Source organism: Primulina tabacum, chromosome 4 (assembly GCF_025594145.1).
Source record: "Primulina tabacum isolate GXHZ01 chromosome 4, ASM2559414v2, whole genome shotgun sequence".
NCBI classification, from domain to species: domain Eukaryota; kingdom Viridiplantae; phylum Streptophyta; class Magnoliopsida; order Lamiales; family Gesneriaceae; genus Primulina; species Primulina tabacum.
In genome coordinates, this window is record NC_134553.1 from 7,740,411 (window position 1) to 7,767,612 (window position 27,202).

General features: G+C 33.7%; 3 protein-coding genes across 3 annotated transcripts; 2 read left to right on the forward strand and 1 right to left on the reverse strand.

Moving 5' to 3' along the window:
• Positions 1-226: 226 nt before the first annotated feature.
• Positions 227-3,238, forward strand: LOC142542929 (RING-H2 finger protein ATL20-like). The gene is made up of 2 exons (XM_075649847.1): positions 227-1,014; positions 2,561-3,238. The coding sequence occupies exons 1-2, from the start codon at positions 321-323 to the stop codon at positions 3,055-3,057; spliced, it is 1,191 nt and encodes a 396-aa protein (XP_075505962.1). The 5' UTR covers positions 227-320; the 3' UTR covers positions 3,058-3,238.
• Positions 3,239-11,574: 8,336 nt separating this feature from the next.
• LOC142542930 (long chain acyl-CoA synthetase 4-like) lies at positions 11,575-20,326 on the forward strand. The gene is made up of 19 exons (XM_075649848.1): positions 11,575-11,836; positions 13,000-13,063; positions 13,221-13,310; positions 13,659-13,715; positions 14,590-14,638; positions 14,749-14,825; positions 15,037-15,076; positions 15,170-15,264; positions 16,486-16,653; positions 16,828-16,938; positions 17,013-17,100; positions 17,484-17,550; positions 17,809-17,884; positions 17,965-18,082; positions 18,669-18,914; positions 19,001-19,140; positions 19,447-19,629; positions 19,744-19,863; positions 20,032-20,326. Exons 1-19 carry the CDS (start codon positions 11,685-11,687, stop codon positions 20,059-20,061), a joined length of 1,971 nt encoding a protein of 656 aa, XP_075505963.1. The 5' UTR covers positions 11,575-11,684; the 3' UTR covers positions 20,062-20,326.
• A 663-nt stretch (positions 20,327-20,989) lies between these two features.
• LOC142542931 (endoglucanase 6-like) lies at positions 20,990-25,456 on the reverse strand. Its single transcript, XM_075649849.1, has 9 exons — positions 25,010-25,456; positions 24,714-24,926; positions 24,309-24,509; positions 23,256-23,345; positions 22,981-23,145; positions 22,447-22,731; positions 22,013-22,361; positions 21,857-21,919; positions 20,990-21,735 (listed from the first exon to the last, which is right to left on the reverse strand). Exons 1-9 carry the CDS (start codon positions 25,220-25,222, stop codon positions 21,440-21,442), a joined length of 1,875 nt encoding a protein of 624 aa, XP_075505964.1. The 5' UTR covers positions 25,223-25,456; the 3' UTR covers positions 20,990-21,439.
• Positions 25,457-27,202: the final 1,746 nt, after the last annotated feature.

The following is a 27,202-nucleotide window of genomic DNA, read 5'->3' on the forward strand; positions in this document are numbered from 1 at the left end:
ATAAGACCGTTTCACACAAGTTTTTGCTAAGTATAATAACCATTTTTGGTTTTTCAAGACCTAAACTTTTAGTTTTAAAAAATGTCACATTCAAATCAAAAAAAAAAAATTTGTTTTAAAAAATACATGAAAAAATAAACTTTCACTCTTCAAGCATAAAATAATAATAAAAATTATAAATATTTTAAATATATATATTTGCACTATGTGCTTTCGATCCGACGCACTGGTATACTTGCATTATTCAACGTCGTTATGTTGGTATAATAAGACCACAGCCCAAACATTCAACTTTACATTTTTCAAAAAGGGAAAAATTGATGGAAATTATAATCCAATTTCTCTTATTCTCAGCCTCCATCTTGATTTTCTTCTCCATTTCGACTCAATCTGCCAATTCATGCAAACCGAAATCATGCGGCGGCACTATCGGACCCGAGGTACGGTTTCCTTTCAGGATAACGACCAGGAAACCCGTCCGGTGCGGGTACCCGGGTTTCGAACTTTCCTGCAACAGCAAAAAAGAAACGATACTCAAACTCCCAGTATCCGGCGAATTCAGAGTGAACTCCATAGACTACAGTTCCCAAATCCTCTCCATGAGCTATACGGGTTCGTGCCTCCCAAGTGGGATCCTGAATTTCAACCTATCGGGTTCGCCTTTCCGTAGAGCTCATGTAAGAAACTATGCTTTTCTGAACTGCTCTAGTTGGGAGGAGATCATGGCGTACGCGTCAGCGTTTGGTTACAGGCCGATTCCTTGCCTTAGCGGGAGTAACTTCACAGTCCTTGCGACGAACTTACTTTCTACAGAAGATGTGCCGCCGATATGTCGGCGGATCGCGAACGTTTTGGTTCCAGCAAACTTGGCAAATGCAATGAATTCGCTGGAGGAAATTGATCTTCTCTGGAGTGATCCAGCGTGCTCCTACTGTGAGAAACAGGGTCGGGTTTGCGGGTTCAAGGATGATTCGAGTCTTGGAATCGGTTGTCACGAGCGAGCTAGAAGTTCTGGTGAGTGTGATTACTTTATTATTTATCCAATTTTTGCTTTGCAATTATGTCAAGTTTAATAATGTGTTTGTTAGATTAATCTGGTAAATGATAAATTAATTATTTTCTGGATTCAAATGGTTACTAATTTGAATTTTTTCCTCACATTGGTTAATTAAGGCTAATTGCATAATATCCGGATGATTATTTTTTTTAATAAAACCATATTAAAAATTATTACTATTTTAAGAATTTTAAATATCTTATTTTTAAAAATCAGATATCATAGTTAATAAAGATGTATTAGTTTTATAATATGTATGAAATGCGTTTGACTATCTATTAATATTTTTTAAATATTTTATTTCTTCATTTCAAAAAAAAAAAATATTTTATTTCTTATAGACTTTACATAAAAAAAAAAAGTAGTGCAATTAGACTATTGTTAATAGAAGTAATAATATGGTCAAGATTGGAGGGTGCATAGTATAAGTACTATATAAGATTATTAATAGAAAACTAGAGGCTTAGGCACGCGATGTGTGTAACATAATACTTACTAATTTTTGTACACATTATTGTGTATGACAAAAAATCTATTTTTTTATTAAATTTAATTTCAATAAAAAAATAATAATAATATTATGGTAGAAAAAAGAAATATTTTTTGCGTTAAAAATACTAATCGTAAGATTTTTTTAAATTGAGAAGTTTTCAAATGTGTTGGTACGGTCAGGGTTTTCATTTTTGGGGAAGATTTCAGACGTGTGATATACGTGATTGGAATTATTATAGGTGGTGTTGAAGAGGAGGGTAAAAATGAAAGAAATTTTGGTGTCCTCCTGAAACAGTTTTTCTAACTCACTTACACTTAATAATATAGTATAGATATAGTATAGATTACTAGTTTTTTTCAACAGGGACCAAATATATATAAACATGATCAAATTTTATACCAACACAAAAAAAAAAAAAATCAAGTTTTTTAAAGAATATCAACCCGAGCAATTTCATATTTAATTCTAGAAGGGATTAAGTCTATGTCACAATGAAGCAGACATAGTTTATCATAGTCGTTCGCTGCTCACCCCCCAAAATGGGTGCCACGTAAAATTTACCTTAAATTCATGTAATAATTAGAAAATACTTCAATAATTCACATTATATAATGACCCTTCTTTCAAAATTATAAAAAAATATTAAATAAATGCACTTGCTTGGTGACCAAATACGTCGGTGTTTACTCGTTGAAAAAAATTGTGGACGAAATGAGTATAAATAATATCAATTTTGAAAAGTTCCCTGGATTTTATGTGAAATATTAATGCGACATCTAAGTCGCTGCCGACTCGTTTAATTTCAAAGGAAGTGGGAACCATGGGAATTTTTCTTTCGTTATCAAAGTGTGACCCACTGTGACTTTAGCCCTTTGATTCCCAATGTCTCGTTCGTCCATGTCTCCGGAATCCCTGTTCACTTTTCATTACGTGACAAACTAACATTCAAACAATATATGGGAAAGGTGATGGAAGTTTTCTTTGTAAACTCTAACGACAAAATACGGCAGGTATTTCAAGAAGAGCAAAATATGGTCTTATAATCGGAGTTGGAATACCGGGACTAGTGTGCATTGTCGGGCTTGTATGTCACACTTGTGGCCTCATTAAGTTATTATGCCTCAGGCGAAGTCTGAGTTCCGAGCTCCCTACGGTTACGGTTCCTGATGGACGACTCGTCACCAATGGCCTGGACAAGCCCACAATCGAGTCATACCCAAAGGCCGTGCTAGGTGAAAGCCGTCAACTCCCCGAGCCAAGTGATGGGACTTGCCCGATTTGTCTTTCGGAGTACCAACCCAAAGATACAGTAAGGAGCATCCCGGAGTGCAACCATTATTTTCACGTTGATTGCATAGATGAGTGGCTGAAGCTTAATGGGAGTTGCCCGTTGTGTAGGAATTCGCCCGATGGGTCGACGGCCACGCCGTGCTCCTCACTGTCATCTTTGTCTTTGATACACACTCGTCAACACAATCATCGGGCAATCTTTAATCATGATCCTTAATTTTCTGCGACATAATTTGTACATCAGTATATTTGTGTGCGGCAGAGGTGGTATGAAATTCGAGCTAGATATTCTCGTAAATCTGAAAGATAAACAATTTTTACTCTATACATTGTGAGTTGCTTAAATTTAATTTATCGGTGCTCTGTACGATAATTCATATCTCCCGGCAATAGAAGAGATATCGTATCAATTTTGGATGAATTTTAAATTTCAGAAATCTAACATATAAAATCAACTATTTGGAAATCTAACATATAAAATCACAATTTGCATATGAGGAGATATATTTGAAATCCGTGGATTTCGATTGTACTTTTATTATTAAAAATGAAACAACATATATAATCTTAAATCCATACATGACATTTTTGTTGGCTTAGTTTTTGTGATTTATTTTGTTAAAAAATTAAAAAAATATTGTTTTGAGATATTGAATATAAGAAGATATTTGTTTGATATTCGATTTGCTGAGATGAAGATTTTCAATATATTATCTTAAATATATGAAAAAAAATATGATTTTGGAAAGAATTATTCTATTTTGAAATATATAGTGCAAGGGGATATTCTACGTAGCCACATGTGGTGGAGGGAGGCCACTACATTCATTTTTCGGGAGAATAATATGAGTTATCGGGTGATGGCGATATTTATTGCATAGAGTATATAGTATGTTGTGAAAGCATCGGTTGGTCGCACGACTTGAAATAATAAGAAAACACATATAGTTCATTGTGTGTCACGACATCTTATGCAACAAGGTTTTGACAGTACTATTATATTTATTCTGGTTAATGAATTTAGTTTGCTTGTGGTACCAAACACATTTAAGCCTCGTGACTCATTTCTTGATAGAGGAATGTAATATTATTGAGAGAGAACAATCTACAATATCGAATGGAGTTTGATTGGAGCGAAATTGAAGACGAGTGTTGCTTGTCAAAGTGGAGTCTACCGAACATTTTTATCATAAATAAGTCATAAGAAAATAATGAGTCTTTTAATTGTTTAAGTCCTTGTAATGAACATAACATTTGAGGTTTAGTGAAATTACTTAATGTCTTAGCATCTGGATGACAATGGGATGAGACAGAGAGGGGTGGAGATGTCTTCCACATCCTAGCCTCAATCCACGTTTTTTTTCTAACCAGAGGTTTCTCATTTAATCCATATTGGGATTAAGTCCCTTCGGGATCCATATCCGCTTCTATCTAATTAGTCTGAACATTTTCATCTGTACTTTTCGGAAATTGAATTTTCATCTTCGTCATCGCTTCAAATAATCTAGAAATGATAATGAGGTGAGCCAAATTTGTTATCGTCATCCCCAACCTGGCGTGGATTAAATCACTTTCTCCATAACCTCTTCAAATATCAGTTGAATTAACTAAAAATTCTTCAAATTCACTTTGAAAATATTGATGCACTGATCCAATTACATGTATAAATACTAATATTACTTAAACAATTCAAACTTTTGTAATTCGTGGTTTTAATAAAAAAAAGATGAAATGGCATAATTATCACGAGGTGACAAGTTCGATCATGAACGAGATTTGAATGTTATGAATTTGAGTTTTTTTAATTATTAGAAAAAATCATTATTATTAATAGTAGTAATGATATTATTATCGGGGACCTCGGGACAGGTTTGGGGATGAGAAGACACCAGCCCCCGATTTATTTCGGGGATTTTTCCCGACTTACTTCAGGTTTTCCACGTAGGATCCCAAATCCATGAGGAAAATTGTCATCTTAATCTGAGTGTGACCCTGTAGACGTAGGTCTGTTAGATCGAACCAGGTTAAAATTGCTTGTGTTTTTATTTTTGCTCTCAGTTTTTTTTAAATAAATTATGAAAACTGGAAATAATATAAAATCAGATCAAAACCTTATTTATTTACACAATTTCAAATGTCAATTTTATTGGGTGAACTTGAAATCTATCTTAATTAACATGAAATACTATATAAACATACAATGAGCGAATTTGAACTTTATGGTCTTACTTCTCTAAAATTATAAAAATACATTTGAATGTATTTAAAATATATATATTTGAAATACATTAATCCAAATCCAAATTCAACCGGACAAAATTTAATTATTGATCAATTAATTTATACACATAATATGTATGCTACAATGCGAACATAAAATAAACATGATATGGAGCAATATTTTATTCCATATTGGGTTAAATTTGGAAAAATACTTCCCTGAATTTGCCATCCAAATTCTATTGCTACAACTTGCTAGAGGGATTCGTTGAGCTTTATTCAAAAGGTAACAAAACTGGCTTGCCAAATATTCGAATTGGTTTTATTCAGAAACAATTTAGGAAAGTAGAAAACAAATTTATTAAAAATTTGGAATCGGCTTGTCAAATTCATTAATATCTTGGATTTTTCTAGCGTAATCTTCAAGCTTTTTTTCCATCCACTGTTTATTTTGTTGGTATGCTCTGTAGAGATGGAAATATCTATTCAAATTATGTCTTTCTTCAAATTTTATTGTTTTTAGAAGAAAGTCGTATATAATAAAGTGTAGGCAAAAATTTATGTCAGATGGTCTCACCGGTCGTATTTTGTGAGACAGATCTCTTATTTGGGTCATCCATGAAAAAATATTATTTTTTATACTAAGAGTATTATTTTTTATTGTCAATATCAGTAAGGTGACCCTTCTCACAGATAAAGATTCGTGAGATCGTCTCACAAATTTTTTTTTGTTTTTTTGATATATTTAATCAAGTGTAAAGTTGTTAACTCAAGTTTAAAGCTGAAATTAGCCAAACTAAAAATTTAGCAAGTTGAAGTATTTTGATGATATCTCATAGCTCGATGCTGAAAATAATCAGCCTCCAAAACAAAGTATCACAAAAGTCAATATTCTACAAGTTGTATTTCTGGTCAATTAGGCTAAGTCGAATGTTATCTAGGCAAACTGATGGTTGCAAGATTAAAATTATTATAATAAAAACAGTTATCAGTTGGATATGAGTAGTTACAATATTTTGATCAGCTCGATTATCAGAAAAAAATGATTAAGTATGTGCCACGAAGATAAGACGATGGTAATATCATCATCACAAGTTGAAGTCTGAATAATAGTTTAAGAAGATGCTAAATTGTGATGAAATTGTTGGTTCGGCACAATAAGAAATTGGCAAGGCTTGAACCTCGAATGACCAAGGCTCGATCTAATTGAAACGAGCCTAGCTGACGAGCTCAAAATCAGTAGGTCTCGGGAAAAACGTTATGCGAGGTGGATTTGACTGCTTTAATGTCCAGAACATTCTTGCACAAGCCATATTCTTGTATTTAACGCATATATCATTCTCGGAGGCTATAAATACAACATCTTGAATATTAAACAAGAGCTTTGGATAAGGTTTCAAAGTATGAGCAAATTAATTGAAAAAAAAAAATATCTAGAATGAGAGCAAGCCCAATAATAGAGTGTGGAGATACATTTGAGAAACACTATGCAATGGATTAAATCCTCACACATATCAATGAGAGTTGAGCATTAAAATTTAGTTGAGTGATAGTCTTTACACAAAGACATTACAAATTGTATTCGTAGTCTTGTCATGAGGGTCATTTAACATTATGCAGATTGTGAGGTTGCGACCTACAATCGATAGTATGCTAGGAGTTTCGATTAGGCAATGAATAAATTCTAAGTCGAAGTGATTCGTGCAAAGAGTAGTATAAATCAAAGTTTTCTAGTGATACTTTCATGGGTAGAAGAATAGGACGTATAAGTTGTTAATCTCAAACATCTATAAACAAATTTGTGTTTATCTGTTTATTGCGTTTGATCATTTTTGTTGTTTTGGTATGCATTGTTGTAGCATTTTATTTGTTTTTCAAATATCAATATATTGTATACAAAGTGTTTGATAAAACGCTTTAACAAAAATTCAACTTGCATTTATTTTAAATGTTTTACAAAATGTATAATCAGTTCTATATGATTTATTCTGAGTGTCTTCTGTTTGATTTGAAAACCAAAATAGATTTTATGTTTCGGTGTTCAGTATTTCAAGACTCGAGATATTGTAGATCAATGATTGTCCTCCAATCGATCATAACAATTAGTATTAGAGCGGGTTGTTCTTGAAAAAGCATTTGAAACTGATTTCACCTTTAAATTATTTTTAGATTTTTCTAAAACACACACACACCCATATGCATAATTGAGATTTTCGGGCAGCTTGCAACAATCTTAGAAAAAAATTCATAACTCCTTTCTTGATTGCTCAAATAACGAACCTTTTTTTGCATTGCAAACTACACTCGTAGAAGATCGCGTCGATATAAAATTTTAAGTTTGTTCATGCGCGAGGAAAAGAAGTTTATTCATTAAAATTAGATCATGCATGTTGAGGCAGAAAATAAGCTATGGAGAAATTTGGTTAGTCATCTCTTTACTTTTATAAATTTCAAACTTTCAAAATATAAGGAGATAACTCTTTATGATTTCAAGGAGGATATTAAATTTAAACTTTGAGGGTGAGATAAATTTTGTGCTTAATTTGTTTTAAAAACAATATTTTTGATTCCCAACAAATGAGAGAAATATGTTAATTGAAATGATTTTTATCCAAGTTTTTTAATCATAAAAAAGGGAGATTATTCGGTTTATAAATACTAGCAATCTTGATTTTGATAATAAAAAACTTTTTATTGTATTTATAACATATTTAATCAAATATGAAGTTGCAAGCTGGAACTCTAATTTAGCCAAGCCGAAAAATATGACTAGCTGCATTGTTTTGATGATATCTCATAGTTTGGTGATGTAAATAATCAGATGTCAAAACGACTGATTAAAAACTCAATTTTATACGATTCATATTTCTCATCCATTGGATTAAATCGAAGTTTATATAGGCAAGCTGATAATTGTAAATCAAACTGATTGTAATAAAAACAATCATTAGTTGGACATGAGAAATTGCGGTATTTTGGTCAGCCTGATAAACTCGGTTATCAGATTGGAACAATTTAGTATGCGTTACGAAGCTAAGATGATGTCGAAATTTGAATCAGAATTTTAAGAAGCCGATAAACTGTGAATAAGTTGTCGCTTCTACACAAGATGAAATCACCAATGCTCGACCTAATTGAAATGAGCCTACCTGATTGATCCGCTTGCCCGACGAGCCTAACTGACAGTAAGGCTCAAAATCAGCAGGGCTTGGGAAAAACGTCCTGCAAAGCAGATTTGATTGTTTTAATATTAGAAACTGTCCAGAACCTTATCAAACATTCATATTTTTGTATCTAATATTGGAGGCTATAAATACAACATCTTGAAGATCAAACAATTACTTTTGATGGAACTGAAAACAAGGCTCAAAATCACCAAGGCTCGGGAAAAACGTCATGCAAGGTGGATGTGACTGTTTTAATGACATAAGCAGTCAAGAACCTTCCAAATAATTATATTTTGTTATTTAATGGCTATATCCTTACTGGAGGCTATAAATATCACATCTTGAAGATAAAAAAAGAGCTTTTGATGGAAGTTCAAAGCATGATCAACTTAATTGAAGAGAACTAGCTAGAATGAGAGCGAGCCCAATAATAGAATGTGGGGATACGTTTGAGAAATACAATATAATGAATTAAATCCTCGCATATAATCACTCACACAAATACATGAGAGTTGAACTTCAATTATAGTTGAGTGACAGTCTTTACAAAAAAAATTAAATATTGTGTTTGTAGTCTTGACATAAGAGACATTAAATAATATATGGACTGTAAGGTTGCAGAATACAATCGAGAGTGTGCTAGAAGTTTCGAATATGCAATGGATAAGTCCTAGGTCAAATTGAGTTTGTACAAGGAACTGTATAAATCAAAGTCTTCTAGTGATACATTCCTAGATGAAAAAAGGAGTGACATAAGACTTATTAATCTCGAATATCTATAAATAAATTTGTGTTTCATCATTTTACTGTATTTTATGTGTATTTTAAATATCAAAATACTGTATACAAATGTGTTTTACAAAATGTCACTCCTTTTTTCAATAGTCGAATATTGCATACAAATGTGTATTCGACAAAAAAATCATTTTTATACATTCAACTTGCATATCTTTTAAATATTTTACAAAATGTGTAATAAATTATAGAATGATTGTTTTGAGTGTCTTCCGCTTGGTTTGAAAAACAAACTTGATTTAATTTCTCGACGTTCAATATTTCAAGAACCGAGCTATTGTAGTTCAATGTTTATCCCCAATCGAAACTAACAAAAGGATACATTTTTAACTTGACAGAATCAAATGACTAATTATTAAAAAAATAAAAAATATTTGGGTGCACCGACTATTAATAACTTAACAAATTGTTACATTAACTATTATAAATGACTCAATAGGTACATGATCCAACTAAAAAAAATCAATTTTCTTAAATTGTTTTTAAGTCCAATGACTATTATTAAATTCAATTCAATAAGTATTTTTTTACTTCCAAGAATATTTTTTTGATTGAAAGTGTAAGCATAAATTTAATATATATTTTTCAATATATGATAAATTTTTCTATCATATTATAGTATTGAAATTAATAATTAATAAAATTCCAACTCAATAAACAAATCATATACACTACTAAAATTTATTTTAATATATTAATAAAATAAATATATTCATATTTAAGTTAAATCACCAGACTTAAAGCAACCAAACTTACCAAACATACCTAAATAAGATGCAAAAACTTTAAGCTGTTGAAAATTCAAAATCACATCAATCAGAATAATAAGTGAAATTTTTCATAAGACGAGGTATTGGTGCTCGAGTACTACACGTGGACGAATTTTTTAATAGAAGATTTATATTTCATGATCTACAACAATCACGTTGAACTTTGTTTCCCTAATTTCCAAAAGATTAGTACTAGTTTTTGAGAAACTAAAAGATAAACTAAAAAGTAAAAACTTGTGTGAGACGGTTTCACGGGTCATATTTTGTGAGACATATCTCTTATTTGGGTCATCCATGAAAAACATTACTTTTTATGCTAAGAGTATTAATTTTTATTGTGAATATCGATAAAGTTGACCCGTCTTACAGATAAATATTCGTGAGATCGTCTCACAAAAAACCTACTAAACTAAAATAGTGATCCGGCTTGTTTCAACCGTCTGGAAACAACATTCCAGAGATATGGTAACAAATATTTATTTAATAAAATTTTTTATCAATATATTAAAACTAATTTTTTGTACATATGATTTACTTATGGAGTTTTAATTTATTAACATAAGATTATAATATTATAATATAGATTAAGTATATAATTTATCTTATTAATATATATTTGTATAATTAATAGTTCTAATTTAATATGAAATCATTTATCATAAATATAAATTTTAAATAAATTTAATATTTTTATATAAAAAATAATTGTGGAAAAATGCGTAGCTAATCGAATTTAGTAAGAGTAATTGAACTTAAAAACAATTTGATTTGATGATAAAAATTTTCTTTTTAGTTGAATCATGTATCAATTGAGCCATTTACAACAATTCATGTACTAATTTACTTACCTATTTATCAATAATTAATGTACCAAATATTTTTAATCTTTAAAAAATGTCTTAAATTAACGCCAAAGTTGATTATATCATTTCAATGGAGGACATTTTAAAATATGTCTCTTTGGTTAATCATAATTTCCTCCAAAATAAATATTATTTAGTTGAAATTTTTTAGTGAACTTCGTTTGCTTCACTAAGTCATTTAACAATTTTTTGAAAACTCACTTATCAAAATTTCATCATGTTAAATTTTGGTATTAGATCCTACACAGTTTGCAATCAATTTGATGTAAACATATTCTATGAGACGATATCACATATCTTTATTCGTGAGACGTGTCAACCATGTCCATATTTACAATAAAAAATAATATTTTGATATAAAAAATAATACTTTCATAAGTGATCTAAATAAAATATTTATTTCATAAAATCGACCTGTAAGACCGTCTCAAATGAATTTTTGTGTATTTAATTTTACATAAATAATGTTAAATCTCTATTTTCTTTTAAACTCTCTTAAACATATCTTTAATAATACGCTCACTTATCCACGGTTGATTATAAACCAACATATCTCTAATAATAATACATCATCTCTTGAATTGTCAAATATTTTATTTTGATTCAAATTATTATAATTAATAATATTTCAACTAAAAATTTATTAATAATAAAATTTATTTCACTAATAATTATTATACATCATGTGCATTGTGTGTGTCGAGTACGTTATTATTAAATATTTTAACTGGATTTTTTATGAGTCGAGATAGATATTTTATTCGAATTATTTATTAAAATATATTATTTTTTATATTAAACATATTATTTATTTATTATTATAAATATGAATAAAAGTAGCTCGTTTCAGCCGCTCTCCAATCATAGAATTTACAGCAGGTCTCTTTACCAAATTGCCCAAAAATTTCACTCATATTTTTTTTTTCAAACATTTCGTTTTCAGTACTTACGCGTGGATACAACCATAAATCTGTAAAGGTTGACGTCCTTGCTTTTTTGTGTACAGAGAGATTTTGAGAAGGTTTGAAGATGGAGAAGGAGAGATTTATAGTTGAAGTGGAGCCTTCAACGCCTGCCAAGGATGGAAACCCGTCGATGGGACCGGTTTATAGGAGTATTTTTGCCAAGGATGGGTTTCCCGAGCCGATTCCGGGACTCGACTGCTGCTGGGATATTTTCCGGTCTATTTTTCTTTTGGGAAATTTTTAATTGACTTAAAGAATCGTCGAGTGCTCCTTTATCATGGATATGTTGGATTTAATTGATTACTTTGGATTATCATGATGGATAGGGACTTTGTTTGTGTTTAGAGTGTGTCTATGTTTCTTTGTTGTAATTTTTTTCGTATATCCACCCATGTTGAACAATGTGTGAATGTGTGATAACGAATGGAATTGAACTTTGCTATTTGCCGACTTGCTTCCTAGTGTTTTTGGTTCGTTACGTATTGGATGATCAGCATAGTTAGTTTTCTCTTAATAAGAGTTGCATAATAACTTCTTTAATTTTATGAAAACTGAATGGATTTTTGACATGCAATTAGAGTTGAATACCGTAGAAGGGTTTAGCCTAAAAGTTGTAATCTTTTTTCTTGGACAAGGTTAGAAGTTATTGTTTGGTCACCAGTGAGGAGATACGATGAATTTTATCAAAATTGATGTGGATAAGAATAAGAAGATATTATGATATATAAAAATAATGGTGACCATGTATTGCATTTTGAATAATCTTGTTTGGTTTCAGTTCGTATTGTTTACAACTTTCTGATAGATTCTTTGCCATACTAAATCTCAATTTTAATTTACTTTATGCCATTTATAACAACTTCGTGTGGAATTTATGTTTATCCCTGTCAGCCTACATCCTTAAGAATTGGCATTTATCCCTATTGACATTTTACATCAGAAAAGGGGAAGAAGAAAACCGAGCCGAAGTTCTGAATTTTCATTATTTTTTTATTCCCCATATTGACTTGCTAGCCTAATAGTACAATAATATTGGATAAAGGAGCATAGATTCTGATATGATGAAAACATATATGTACCAGGACACTCCCTTCCTTTACTTTTATACTTGAACAAAAGGCTAAAAAGGTCAAAGGTTTGTTTCGAGTATAAGAACAAAAGGATTTTGTGAAATGAAAGTATATCAAGAACTGACTAAATTCGAAATGTACTTGAGAACATATTATAGAAGCGACTGACAAAGTTGTGCTCTTGAATAGGGTTCATGCTCCCTATCTTCTTAATTGATCTGTATAAAATACTAACTATCCATCACTGCTTTTATCTTAAATCTTTTTGTGTATGAATGATTGAATCTAACGTTGTTCTTTGTGGCGCAGTTTATCAGTTGAGAAATATCCCAATAACCGAATGCTTGGTCGTCGAGAAATTATTAATGGGCAGGTGTAGTATCTTCATTTGATTGTTTTTTGCTGCTCAAGCATGCTGTTTGAGATATCAATTTTCTTATGGTTTTTCCTGCTTTGCACTTGCATTTCTTCTCCTTCTTTGCGTGGGTGTGAATTATTGGGTAATAATCATGACGGATCTGCTCTGGCAGCCTGGTAAATACGTGTGGATGACTTACAAAGAAGTATATGACAAAGTGTTGCAAGTTGGGAATTCCTTGCGCAATTGTGGCATTGAGGAAGTAAGACACTGTTACATTTTTTGCTGTAATGTTTTTTTTGTTTTCATGCATCTCTAGTGTATATTCATGCGATATTTATCCATCATATTTTCCGGAGAGTCGTCTTTCCTTATTGGAGACTCAATTCTCACATGCTTCTAAAAAATTTCACTCCCTAGTTCATGTAATCTCGACATTACTTCTCTTGATTTTATTCTCTTATGCTAGCATTGGTATACCAGCATAGTGTTGTCTGTTGTTGCTCATAATCATTTGCTTCACTCTATATATTATTTGCTTCATCTAACTGTGGTAGTGGTTGCATGTATAATACAAGAATGTCCTTCTTGCGTAACTGAATAATTTCAGGGTGGACGGTGTGGAATTTATGGTGCTAATTGCTCCGAGTGGATCATGAGTATGGAGGTACTTAAATAATTTTATTTCAATCCCCTTCTATGCATGGTATGTGTGTTTCATACTTGGGCGTGGATGGTTGTTACTTTCATGATTTGCAATTTTAATGAAAAACTTGTGTATTATTTAATTTGAATTCCAAGGAAAAACTTCAGATGTTTGTTACTTTCATGATTTGCAATTTAAATGAAAAACTTGTGTATTATTTAATTTGAATTCCTAGGAAGAACTTCAGATGTCCCTAAACTACTTTGAGTAACCTAGTCTTTTGTATGATATATGCTACCATTTCAAAAGATCATCTTCAATTATGTGCTCTGAAAACATTTGTCTGATTGGTTGGTTCCTGGTGGATAGATTGCTGACCTAAAATAGTTGTAAGTAGAACACTGATGCCTTTTTGCTGGCTTGTACTTGGTTTTGGTTTAATCCAAGTAAAATATGCCAATCTGAATAAGATTTCTCCGTGCTTAATATTTCCCAATATATTGGGTTCTTATTTTGCTCCTTTTGTGTATAACTTCCTGCGCCTATGTCCTTCCTATCATCTCAAGTCGCCCTTAATATATATTTTTTGTTTTTTTTCTTTTCCGATTCTTTCAAAGCTTGGCCATCGTGGATAACTTGCCTACAAAGAAAGGACGTTTATATTGGAAAATGATATTTGCTTGGATTAGGTTTAAGACAAATAAAGGAGTAAAATATCTGTATCATGGTTTTCCAATCTTTTTTTTTTGTATTCACTCAATGTTTTCCACTCTTTCTTTTATTATTGTTCTTTATTTGTTTTTGGCATCTTAAAGGTTTCTATCGATTGTTGTGTAGAAGCTATCTGAAACAGAATATTGTGCATTTATTCTGAAAGTTAAGCATGTTTCTGCAGGCTTGTAATGCTCATGGATTCTATTGTGTCCCTTTATATGACACCTTAGGTATGCTTAATTTTACTTGTCGAATGCATTTGATATGTTCTGGATGCTTTTGCAATTCGCAAAATTTACCAGTAGTATGCAGTAAAATTTTGTTCTTGCCTTTGGTTTAGGTGCTGGAGCTGTTGAATTTATTATATGCCATGCGGAAGTTACATTTGCTTTTGTGGAAGAGAAAAAAATTTCTGAGGTACAGTTACTAATATTAAAAAACGAAATTCCATTTTCTTTTGTTTCTATCATTGGAGTCTTTATCAATGACTTTATCAGTGAGCATGAATGTTAACGAATAAAGTTGGTTTAAAGTTGTATCACCACTGAGACTTGAGCTTTTTCTTTCGGGATATTTAATGATACAATGTCTTTGGGCCTAATGCTAACCTATTCTTTTGAATTTGCAGCTGTTGAAAACTTTTCCGGGTTCAACAAAGTATTTGAGAAGTACGTAGGTTTTTGTGTCAGGTTTCCTGTGGAGTATTGGTTTTGATTTCCATAAATATGGTGAATATATACGTTTCCTCCACTCAATTTCAGCAATTGTGAGCTTTGGGAAAGTTACTTCTCAACAGAAGGAAGAAGTTGAAAAGTTTAGTGTGGCTATTTATTCTTGGGATGAATTTTTAACACTGGTAAGCTTGTTTTTCAGACTTTCTAGTTTGCATCCGTTGTGACGCTTGTTTTAGTGGGTACCAACTTGGCTTGATTCATGTTTTGTTATGTCCATTTTGATCTTCTGATTGAACCAGTTATTGGCCAGCTGTTACTTTAATTCAAGCATCTCGGTTAAATATTCGTGGGAAACTGAATTTTTGTCAATGAAGTCATTTACCTTACTCAACGATATGAACTGAGAATTACATTCAAATAAATTGCACAAAGGCTTTTGGATGCATAGTTTAAGTTGGACCAGCGTGATATCTAGAACCGGAAAAGTGCCTATGAAACTCTAGGTGAAATTCAACATGAGAGAGAGTGATGTTTTATTATTTTGACTTTTCAGATCGTTATGCCTTTTGGTTACCTATTGAATTTCCTTCAATTTAGTTAAACAGTTCCTATTTTTCTTTTATGTTTCACTGTTATTTTGTCTCTTTATTTATGTTAGTTGACCACAGTTGTGCAGAATGAAATCGGAAGATGCAGACTTCTCACCATTAATCTCTCCCTAGGGTATCTTTACCTATTAGCATCTCAGAAGATTAAAAGAAAACTAAAGATATAGAATGAAAACTGGAATTCTGTAGACTATGGCGTGAAATTTCAAATGTAAAGTTTGATTGATGGAGAGATGTATTTTGGAAAGATAAAGTGGATGCTGTTATTTCTGTTAAAACCACCGCCATAGCATGGTGGAGGCTCAGGCAAACATCCATCTATTTATATATATAAAAATTGAAAATAGCAATACATTAGAGGGGACTAGGAGGTCAAGAGCTCTGGAAGTAGCTATATAGGAGATAGCAATACAAAAGGCTTCTTTAGGTTAAGTGCAGCAATGACATCCCCTTCATGATAAATGTGCGAATAACCAGATAATCCAAGATGATAGCAGAAAATCTAACTCAGAATATCACAAATATCCCAATGCGTCTTTGCTGCTTTAATGACGGTCATGGAGACTAGCAAATTCGTGTCAAACGAGAAGGAAAAAACTGGTTATGCAGAAAAAGCTTCAAACCTCGTAGGATGGTCAGAAGCTCTGCACTAATATTTGGCCCCACTTTGATATAGCCATAAAGAGTTAGGATGACCCAACAGGATGATATATAACAATAGCCCAATGGGAAATTATTTCATGCAATTGCTTACAAAAGTTTCAATTAAAATTCTTTACTTATGACACTGTGCAGGGGGGTAATAAGCAATTTGATCTTCCAGTAAAAAAGAAAACAGACATTTGTACGATTATGTATACAAGTGGAACAACTGGAGACCCCAAGGGTGTTATGATTTCCAACAACAGCATTGTTACTTTAATAGCTGGAGTGAAGTGTCTGCTGGAGAACGTGAATGAACCGGTGATCACATATCTATTATTTGTCTTGTTTTTGTCAGATATTTTGTGTGAAAGAGAAAAATCTTAAACTTCATGCTGTCACTCTCCAATAAAAATTGCATGCTTTATCAAAATGTGACATGCAAGAAACAATCGATTAAATTGAATTGAATTGTAGTTTCTTTCTTCTCTGTAGTTGACTGTCAATGACGTGTATCTATCGTATCTTCCTTTGGCACACATCTTTGATCGTGTCATTGAAGAATGCTTCATCAATCATGGGGCGTCAATTGGATTCTGGCGTGGGGTATGGTCTCATTTTCTTTTCTATCATTTGAGCTTGTAAAACATGACTAATATACTTTGTTATTTGAAGTTCAGGATGTTAAGTTATTGGTTGAAGATATTGGAGTGCTCAAGCCCACTGTCTTTTGTGCAGTACCTCGGGTACTGGATAGAATTTATTCAGGTTAAGATAATCCAATTTGTGTAGCTTGAAGAGTAATTGTTGAATCATTTCACCCTTTGTGATGGGCATGGATAATGTGGACTAGCATGTTCTATTAATGGATCAATTTTACTACATTTCGCTTTCCATCTCTTGGTTATGCCAACAAATATTTGGACTTTTAGGTCAATTTCTTTTAATATATGCCTGTACTAAACCCACTTGCCAAATATTTTATGGAAATAATTTATTATTTGAATTTACATATAATCATTTTTTTAATCAAAGTACTAATTTCAGGACAATAAAAATAAATCGTGGTCATGGTCATAGTGGCTTATGCATTGCTTATTGTTGACATCAACTTGGGTGTGTTTATGTTGCAACGGATCTTGCTGTTTCAGGTTTGCAACAGAAGATTGCTGCTGGAGGTTTCATTAAGCAAACCCTGTTCAATTTTGCTCACTCTTTGTAAGTTCTTACCCACCTCGGATGTACTTTTGAGAAAATTAAAAAGAATTTGTATGCTCACTTATCTGAACTTAACTTCTATTTTGTTAAAATTTTATATCTTGTTGCTCGAACAAAATTTTTCAATGTACCTTGTTGTTTGAAGTAATAGGTATTGACTTAAATCATGAGGGTTCTAAATATTATTATCAATTAAAGCTTTCACAGCCTAATCCAAGTGGTTAATTGGGCTGCTTTCATGCTGTGAAAATCGTGCAGGAAACTACGTAGTATGAGGAACGGTTATAAACATTCAGAGGCATCTCCACTATGTGACAAAATTGTTTTCAACAACGTAATCAATGTCATATTTGTGAAGTGTTTCTGCTCTATTCATAGTCGTTGAATTGTGACCAACCTTGCGTACTCTTTTAGGTAAAAGAAGGTTTGGGGGGCAATGTAAGACTTATTTTATCTGGAGCAGCACCTCTTGCGGCTCATGTAGAAGAATTTCTCCGAGTAGTATCATGTTCTTATGTTCTTCAAGGATATGGTATTGTTCCTTTGTGCTATAATAGCCCACTGTTCTTTTTTTCAATTTGTTTTCGATCATTGGTTTTTGAAAGAACTGCTTCTTCGTGCATATGAGGCATTTCATTCATTTCTTCATGGCTTTGCTGCATTTTAACACTTGATATGTTGTTTTTGGTGAAGATATCACATGGACTTTTCGTTACATCTTTTTCGTTAAATGACGAAATGTTTTATTTCTTATTATTTTCAGATAGGAATAATATTTAAGTTTCTAATTCCTTTTTCTTTAAAGTTTTACTTGAGAATTTGCATGATTTAGTCCAATTCATCATAACTTCTGAGGCTGCACTTATTCTGTTGGATAATTTGGAAGCCATCCTTTTCAACTGTTCCATGTGAAAAAACGCTTTGTTTTGAAAGGTTAAGCTCATGTTCCTCTGGCCATTACTTGTTCTATCAGAGAACTTTGGGCTTTTATATAAAGGAGCAAATGTTGGGTGTATGCTGGTTTAGAGCACTCTGAACCTCGATTTACTTGTGGTCATAGTTATGTATATCCCGCTCTCTGACTTCTTATCGCTTTTTATTATATTTTGGTGACGTAGGTTTGACTGAGACTTGTGCTGGTACATTCGTTTCAATACCGGATGAACTCGACATGCTGGGTACTGTAGGTCCCCCGGTGCCCAATGTGGATGTTTGCCTGGAATCTGTTCCCGAACTCGGGTATGATGCCCTTTCAAGTACTCCACGGGGAGAAGTATGTGTACGCGGAGATACTTTATTTTCAGGATATTTCAAACGCGAAGATTTAACCAAAGAAGTCTTAATTGATGGCTGGTTTCACACAGGTTGCTTTTCCAGTATTTTGGAATTGATATTTAGCCCATCCCCTTATGTTTTACATCCTGATTTTGATGAAACTCCATTTTACCAGGGGATATTGGTGAATGGCAACCAAATGGGAGCTTGAAAATAATTGATCGCAAGAAGAACATCTTTAAACTCTCACAAGGAGAATATGTCGCAGTGGAGAACTTAGAAAATATTTATGGTCTTGTTCCAGATATTGACTCGGTATGTACGTGTTGGTTTGTTCTGGTTAGATTTATTGTATCCTTAGTTCATGTCTTACCTCTTAAAATTAGCTAACATCATACGGATACGTTGGGTGTCATTGTTCTATTCACAGCCTTTAGAGTAAATTCCTGCGACATGGTTTTTAATCAATTTTTAGCAATGGCCATGAAATACCAATATTGTATGACTCCTTCTCTGGTATCTTTGACAAACTAGTTAACTTGGAAAATCTGGTGTTTCTAATAAGAAATACACCATGGTGCTGTTATATGATATTTGAATTGCATAAATTTTGGAGTGCAGATATGGGTTTATGGTAACAGCTTCGAATCATTTCTCATTGCCATTATTAACCCTAAAAAGGAAGCCGTGGAACAATGGGCTGAACAGACTGGTATATCTGGTGACTTTAATGCCCTCTGTGAACATGTCAAAGTGAAAGAATACTTCATTGAAGAACTCACGCGAATAGCAAAAGAGAAGAAGGTTTTTCCTTGTAGTTTACATGATCTGTTCCACTCGTATTCTATCTCGACCTGCTTTCTTTGAATGAGTTTCACTCTTTTATCTTACTCTTTCGATTTTATTTGAGTTTTGCAGTTGAAGGGTTTTGAATTCATTAAGGCTGTGCACCTCGATCCCGTTCCATTTGATATGGAACGAGACCTCATCACACCAACATTTAAGAAGAAAAGGCCTCAGTTGCTTAAATATTACCAGGTCAGTTACAAGATCCTTTTACCATTTTGTGACAGTATGTTTAGATTGTCGATTGTGTGTGCCTATGTGTGCAAGGGCTGATCTAGGATTTTGAGTTTACTCCAAGCCATTTGATAGTTTTTGTTTTATATATGTTGAAAATACAATGACATGTTCTTTCCCTCGCAGAACGAGATTGACAAAATGTACAAGAAATAACAGACTCCTTCTAAGGTGATATTTGGTATTTGCTTACAGAGTTACATTTGGTTGATTAGTACACCTCGTGTCTTCAGTGTCTTCAGTAACTGTTGCAATGTTCAAAGATATATACTCCTTATGTGGAAGGCTGTTATGTTGATTGTTTTGACGTTTTGGTATTAAAGATTCCCAATTCTACTTGATGTAATTGTGGATAGAAATCTGGAATCAACATATTTTCTTGCACGTATACATCTGGAATGCAGCTTCGTCGTATGGCTAATTCTTTCCTTTGTTTATGTCTCGACTCTCATGTTATATCCGTAAATAATTAGTCATTCATCGATGATATCACAAATCTGATATTTGAATTCTGATCAAGTAATTGTAAATATTAAATATTGATGTGAAGGTATCATAGATTTCATATTAATACGTTTTTGGACTCCAAATATATATTACTTGGCTCCAATTAAGAATCATGTGAGAACCAAAAACGTTGCCGAATGGATTCTTTTCGATGTCTCATGTCTGGACCCCTAATGTATTGAATACTCGAAAAACCAAAAAGAAACGAACATCTTACTTTTATATGTACAGACATTTTGTTAATTTTTTAGCAAAATTAAAAAAATAACCATGAAATAATTAAATATTAGTTTGCAGTTTGGACAATGCCCATCACATCAAAAAGGTATTTTAATCTTGACTTTTGATGATTTTGAAAATATGTTCTGCCCAATTAAATGACTGAAATGTGAGTCCTTTATTTGTCTTAATCGCATGTAAATGCACAAATTTAGCTCTCATATACACACGACTTTCTTCCATTGCAATATTAGGCTCTCTTCCAAATGTTATATTCAAAGTCGTATCAAGTATTGCGTTTTCCATGAAACATAGAAACGATATTTTTATTAAAAAAAAATCAAGAAACACCAAGGGATTTGCTCAAACTACAACCTCAAATTGCAAAATATAAGCTGTCATAAAGTTTACAACATAAACCACAGAATAAGGCGACACAAGAAATCCAACATTTTTTTCTGAAGAACAAATAAAAAAGATGGATAATATTGACAAGCAAATCGTCTTGTGATTCTCACTCTTGTACTGTCTATAACTAAATCTCTGGATATATGTATCCTATGGCTGGTGAAGTGGAGAAGAAAGAGGATGAGCACCTGTTTTCAATGTCTCGTCGCTCCTTTCTCTCCCCGATTATCAACCTTATGCACCAAGACTTCATCTAAAAGCAAGCCCTACTCAGATCACAAATCAACAGGTAATTGAAACTAATAGTCACTGGAAAAAAGGGATGGAAATATAGATTTTCTTGTCATGGAGCTGCAGAATTCTTGATCACCATCTAGCTAAAACAGATGTGATGAACAGCTTAAACAAGAGTATAACTTGATACTGAGACCTCTGCTGGTGAAGCTGAGTGGATATAAACAAACTCCATGCTTCTTCCAGCAGCCAAATTGTTGATCCACGATGGGAACAAAAAAGAGTCACCAGCCTTTGTGAGACCCCATACAGGACCATATAGTTTGGAAATGCTGAGCTTCAAGTTCTCCACACTCTTCGAAGATTTATTGGTGATTGTTGTTGAGTATCGGTAATAAGTTACCCCATTTTGAACCCATGAAGCTGTTAGCTTTTGAGTAATAGAAATCGGGTTTCTCGTCCCTGCAAAACAGAAGTTTGCTGTTAAATATGCAATCCAAGAACCAATATTTTCTTTCATCTAAGAAGTTTCTCACAAGTAAACAGACACCTTGAACAAGAAACAAGAGATGATAAATGGTACCTGAAAATGGATTTACAGCTTCCTTTGGAGTCATATTAATCGGTTTAAGAGCAGGTAGCTCCACTGAGGTCACAAATGGAAAAAAGGCGTTAATTCTTGAAGGCAACGCCGCATGAAAACTTGCAGAAGATGCATTTTTGAATATATTTAACTAACCTGGATGGAGCTGATTATAGCCGCTGTGACCACCATGTAGCCTTGCCAATAAGCCCATGAGTGGAGCGTTGTTGTAAGTAGCTGGCTCGGTTTGCTCATAATTGTCTCGTTCATCAGCAAAATTGTCGTAAGCATCAGGTCCACCCACAAGAGCGCCAGTGAGAAGATTTGGGTCGCTTCCCTTTCGGCTATACCAAGTGGCATATCCGCCCCTGCAGCTGACAAATGAAGGGTTCACCTTAAAAGACACAATAGAGGAACCCCTGTGGTGCACTTGTCTTGGATAATTGTTTCCATATCCAACCATGTAACTCGTGGCTCGCGGGTTGTCTCCAAGAATGTAGTCCACCTAAGGATCATAAAAAAATCGTTTCAATTTCATTTAACCACAAGTGCTTTTGCATCATATATAGAATAGTTGTCGGTAAAAACACCTGAGATTTAGCAAATGAAAGAAGCTCAGTGGGTGAAACATTGCCGGATGCACACTTAAGGGACTGGCCAGCAGAAGAAAGATAATCAGAGTAGACTGTCATGAGGAACGAAGCACTGGTGACAAACTGCATGTTGTTCCATCTCTGCCGGAAAAGGAGGCCACCGGGAGTTCTTTGAACATTCCGCGTCCCTTTTCCAAGACAAGAACACATGAAGAACTCAGCCTTTTCTTTATACTCCTCAAAGACTGATGTGTATCGACCACCTTTCCCTGCCATCAAGAACTGCAAGAAGATAAAAAGGCCAATAATCAGTAAATATAACTGAAATTCCTTGGACGTCTCAAACTGAAAGCTCCAATTACTTTTTGCAGGACGTCTCAAACAAGACTTGATATAATTTTTCTGTTAGTTTACAAATCTATTATCCACACAAAATATTTAAGAGTTAAAAACAGTTACAAATAAATCATATGGGTACGTCTTCTTAAATATTTTTTTCTCTCAATCACATTCCATTTGTCAAGAATATACCTTAGCCACAAGGGTCTGAACACCAGCATACTTAACGTCCCAACCAAATTCAGTCATAGCCCAACCGGTTCCTCCAAGAGAATCACCATTGTTCCCCAAGTAGTTCAAGTAGTACTGATTATTCGTAGCCTTATACATCCATGCAGCTGCCCACAACAATTCATCCTGCCCAAAAACACAAATTCAATTTTTAAATAATCAAAGAACATGGAAAACGGATTAAGTTTTGTATACATATGGGATTAATCCAAGAAATTAATGGTGGGATCACGTACAGCATATCCACTGACTGATCGGTAGTACTTCTGTGCGACGGTGATGCTATTGTCGTATTTGCCCCTGTATCTGTCCGCAAAATTAAACAGCTGAAACAAAAGAAAAAAAGATTCGGTTGTTAGATTGAATAAGGGCAAAATGGGCATTCGAGCAGTGGTTCCCTTGCACCGACAGCCGTGTCCGGATGCAATGAAATTTTTATTGGACGGTTGGGATTGAAAGCTCACCCTACACGTACGGTCCTAGACAATGCCCGTGATATACGGCCAGATTTGCACATGACCCGTTCTATGCGCCGAAAGATTTTATATCGCTTTAATTTATTGTAAATATGCATTTAATTATATGCATTACAAATTAATCAGTCAGCGACAAACTACGTTATATGCTTTATAATAATAAATTTAGGTCGTGGATTTGATTTTAACAAATATAAGTATATTTAAAATAAATCACAATTACTTATAATATATAAATTATTAAATAAATTTCAAATGTATCAAACTAAGCACATTATTAATAATTATCAAATTTTACATGAATTAAATTAAATTAAAAGGATGAAAAAATGATAGCAAGTTTGTTGTAAAACAATCCCACATATTTTTATATATAAGATAAATTGATTTGATCTATATTTAAAATGAAAAATATTAATTTTGAAATAAAAGTAAATTTTTAATTATTATCTCACACGGAAGTTAATTTTAATAATACGCGGGGGCTCAAAATGAACCATTACATTAGTTTCGGTTATAAATAAATGATTCATAGCTAATTCGACATGGATTAAATGTCTTATTATTATGTATGGTGCTAAAATGCGCCAAGGAGCAGATCGCTTCGCACGCACATATCACTATCACAGTAGATTTAGTGATAAATGTGGTGCCCACTTCTATAATGCACCGAAAACAACCTCACTCACTAAAAGCTGAGCCCCCATAGCTAACTAATTTACTGCGACCGTTTCACACCCAACCGCTTGCTAAAATACGCCCACGCCACACTCAAAAGCTGAAGCTGAAGAAGGACCGATTAGCTTAGCTTACCTGGGACGCGTGTTTAAGGAGCAGCGCCGAGTAGGAAGGATTGTAGCGGCGGAAGACGATGGAGGCAGCAGCCATGGCGGCGGCGGTCTCCCCGGCCAGGTCGGATCCCGGACGGCTGGGGTCGATCCTGTAAGCCGCCCTTGAGGTGGTCATGTCCTCTGGCCTCTGCCAGCAGTAGTGGTCTGTGTTTCCATCTCCAACCTGCATCAACAGTGACAATCACATCAAGTCGTTGGTAGAACATAAACAATAATAATAAATTGATCCTGATTTTCAAAATTTTGAACTTTAACTAATACTAGATTTGTATGATATTTAAGTTCTTTTTCAGTGAAAACGACAACCTAAAAATCTAATCATTTCTTCGACAGTTGAATGCATAAAACTGGACAAGAGTTTACTTACTTCTCCGTAGAGAACGTAAGGTTGGGGATGAGCTTTAATGAGATAATCGGTGCCCCACTTGATAGCATCAATGGCGTGGCCAAGTTCACCACTGCCACCCATTTGCCCACCGTATTCTATCACGCTCCACGACATCATGGTAATGGTGAACGCCATGGGCAAACCGAACTTGACATTGTCCCCTGCATCGTAGTATCCTCCCACCAGATCCACCTGCCGGATTTCAAGAATTAGTCAAGCTAAACGCAGAAACAGGACAGAAAATTGTAGGAGTACAGAGCCGAGCTACAACACACCCCATTAAGTTTTCCATCATTAAGGCCAGAATTACCCCTCCAGTGCACTCTCTGGGAGTTGGGTAAGTAACCAGATCTTTGAGCTTCAAAGAAGAGAATGCTCTTAGTCAGAGCTTGGCCATAGTCATGGGCAGCCATTGCCCGAGGAAGCAGAACCCCAAGTATCAGAAACAGGGGAGCCATTGAAAAACAAAGTCCCGCGGATTTCTCCATTAATATATCTTACTGTGAACTCAGAAAAAACTTATATTGTTTAGTACACAGATCTGTTTTGCTATATATAATGTAAGAGAGTTATTCCCTCTTCGTGTACGCAATGTATTATCTGATTTATGAGATTAAACTAATGAAAGAACTCATACAGAGGGAAAGGGGAAGGGGGGGAGAGAGGGAAATGGGGTTGTGAGAAAAGAAGGAGCTAAAAGGGCAGTATATATGGAGAGAGGAGCGCCATTGGTAAAGAAAAATGGGCCGAGATAGATAAATAAATAAATGGGTTTGTATTTACTTTAAAAAGGTTGAAACTACTGCAATTAATGCATTCTTGATGACGGGGAAGATGCATGTGCTCTTGTTTGGCGCTTTCCGGAGGAAGAAGGGGGCCGCCTTTGAAGTACGTTTTTTGTTCGGTGCTAAACTGAGATCAATTGATTCTGGGCATGGCATCAGCATCTTTGATTTTCCATTTTTTCTAAACATATAAAGATTCAAACATGTGGTCTGAGACTCTGAATTAATTTACTTTTACTTTGGTATTGATATTAACTGATTTGAAGCTCGATAGGCACCAAATTCTTGAAATGTCCGCAAGAACCACTGTGCCTTGTGGTGGATCAGAATCGGTTTAGTTTGTGCGTGAATTAATCGTTGGGCTATCATGTGGTCAAAGTCCATGTTTCAAATGTGGGGAAACCTCGAGTGGAATTACGTATTTTGTGCATTTAAAAGTTGAAAAGGGCTGTGTGGTAATACCAAATGGAGGGATGATTTCATTCCAGACTCACACGAGCAGGAATGAGGATATTGGGCTCGGTTATGCAGCAAAATCGAATCAGTCATGATACGATACCCTGGCGATTGGGTGGACTATTTGCCAAAATGCCAACGTTCCCACCGCGCATAAAATGAAGCGTTTGCTTTATTCAAAGGTCGAAAAGCAAGAAAGAAAGAAAGTTAAAACGATAAAGATAAAAAACAAAGGCAAAAGAAGAAGAAAAAGAACCAATTAGTTACGCTTTATTCCCAACCGCAATCAACGCCCAAAACAAATACACACACACATGACACATCTACACTTTTTTTTTTAAAATATGGACACACACAAAGAACAAAAGTAGGTCTACGGTTTTAAATTTTTTAGGTGACCCCAAATCTGAACACGTCGCGTATAAGTCAACCGGTTGTGGGTCTCCGTGAATTCCGGTTTGTTTCCAGGCATAAATGCAATCACCTGCTCTTCATCTTGTGTAAAATAGTACATACTTCATTCTTGAAAGCTGTTATTTAATATATACCAAGAAAAATATATAATATTGACTCAGTAACGTTTTAGTCTTATTAATTAATAATTATACATCACACGCGTCAATTATGTGATATGGATTTTTAACCTCACTCAGTTAGTGAAAAATATTATATTTTATGCTAAAAAATTTACTTTAATTTTTATATATAATATAAATTGAGTTGACATGTCTACTACTCATATATTCAATTATATAAGAAAATTTGTAGATGATGGAGAGTTACAGAAGACCAAACGACGTTGTTTCCAAAAGCTACGCAGTCTCCACCACTTTTGACTTATTTTTCGCGAGTTTAAGTTTGGCCTTTCGAAATTCCCTCGGCACTCACGTCTTACCTTAACCATATTATAAGTCAAATTCTGGAAAATTAGGTAAAAAAATTTATCACGGAACACAGCCAAATATTAGCCAACTCATATTTGTTAGAGTTCGAACACAGTATACACACACACACACACACACACATGATATTTAATCTTTTTTATATGATTAATAATCCTTGCTCATCACTTGTTTGGTTTGAAGCAACACTATTTAGCCAAAAAACTTGTGTGAGACGGTCTCACGGGTCGTATTTTGTGAGACGGATATCTTATTTGGGTCATCCATGAAAAAATATTACTTTTTATGCTAAAAGTATTACTTTTTATTGTGAATATCGACAGGG

Coding starts and splice junctions, on each gene's coding strand:
- LOC142542929 (XM_075649847.1), top strand. CDS start 321: ATGGAAATTATAATCCAATTTCTCTTATTCTCAGCCTCCATCTTGATT. Junction 1,015..2,560: donor CGAGCGAGCTAGAAGTTCTG/GTGAGTGTGATT, acceptor AAAATACGGCAG/GTATTTCAAGAAGAGCAAAA.
- LOC142542930 (XM_075649848.1), top strand. CDS start 11,685: ATGGAGAAGGAGAGATTTATAGTTGAAGTGGAGCCTTCAACGCCTGCC. Junction 13,064..13,220: donor GAGAAATTATTAATGGGCAG/GTGTAGTATCTT, acceptor CTGCTCTGGCAG/CCTGGTAAATACGTGTGGAT. Junction 19,141..19,446: donor TTGTTCCAGATATTGACTCG/GTATGTACGTGT, acceptor TTTGGAGTGCAG/ATATGGGTTTATGGTAACAG.
- LOC142542931 (XM_075649849.1), bottom strand. CDS start 25,222: ATGGAGAAATCCGCGGGACTTTGTTTTTCAATGGCTCCCCTGTTTCTG. Junction 24,510..24,713: donor CTTACGTTCTCTACGGAGAA/GTAAGTAAACTC, acceptor CTGTTGATGCAG/GTTGGAGATGGAAACACAGA. Junction 22,362..22,446: donor TTTCATTTGCTAAATCTCAG/GTGTTTTTACCG, acceptor TATGATCCTTAG/GTGGACTACATTCTTGGAGA.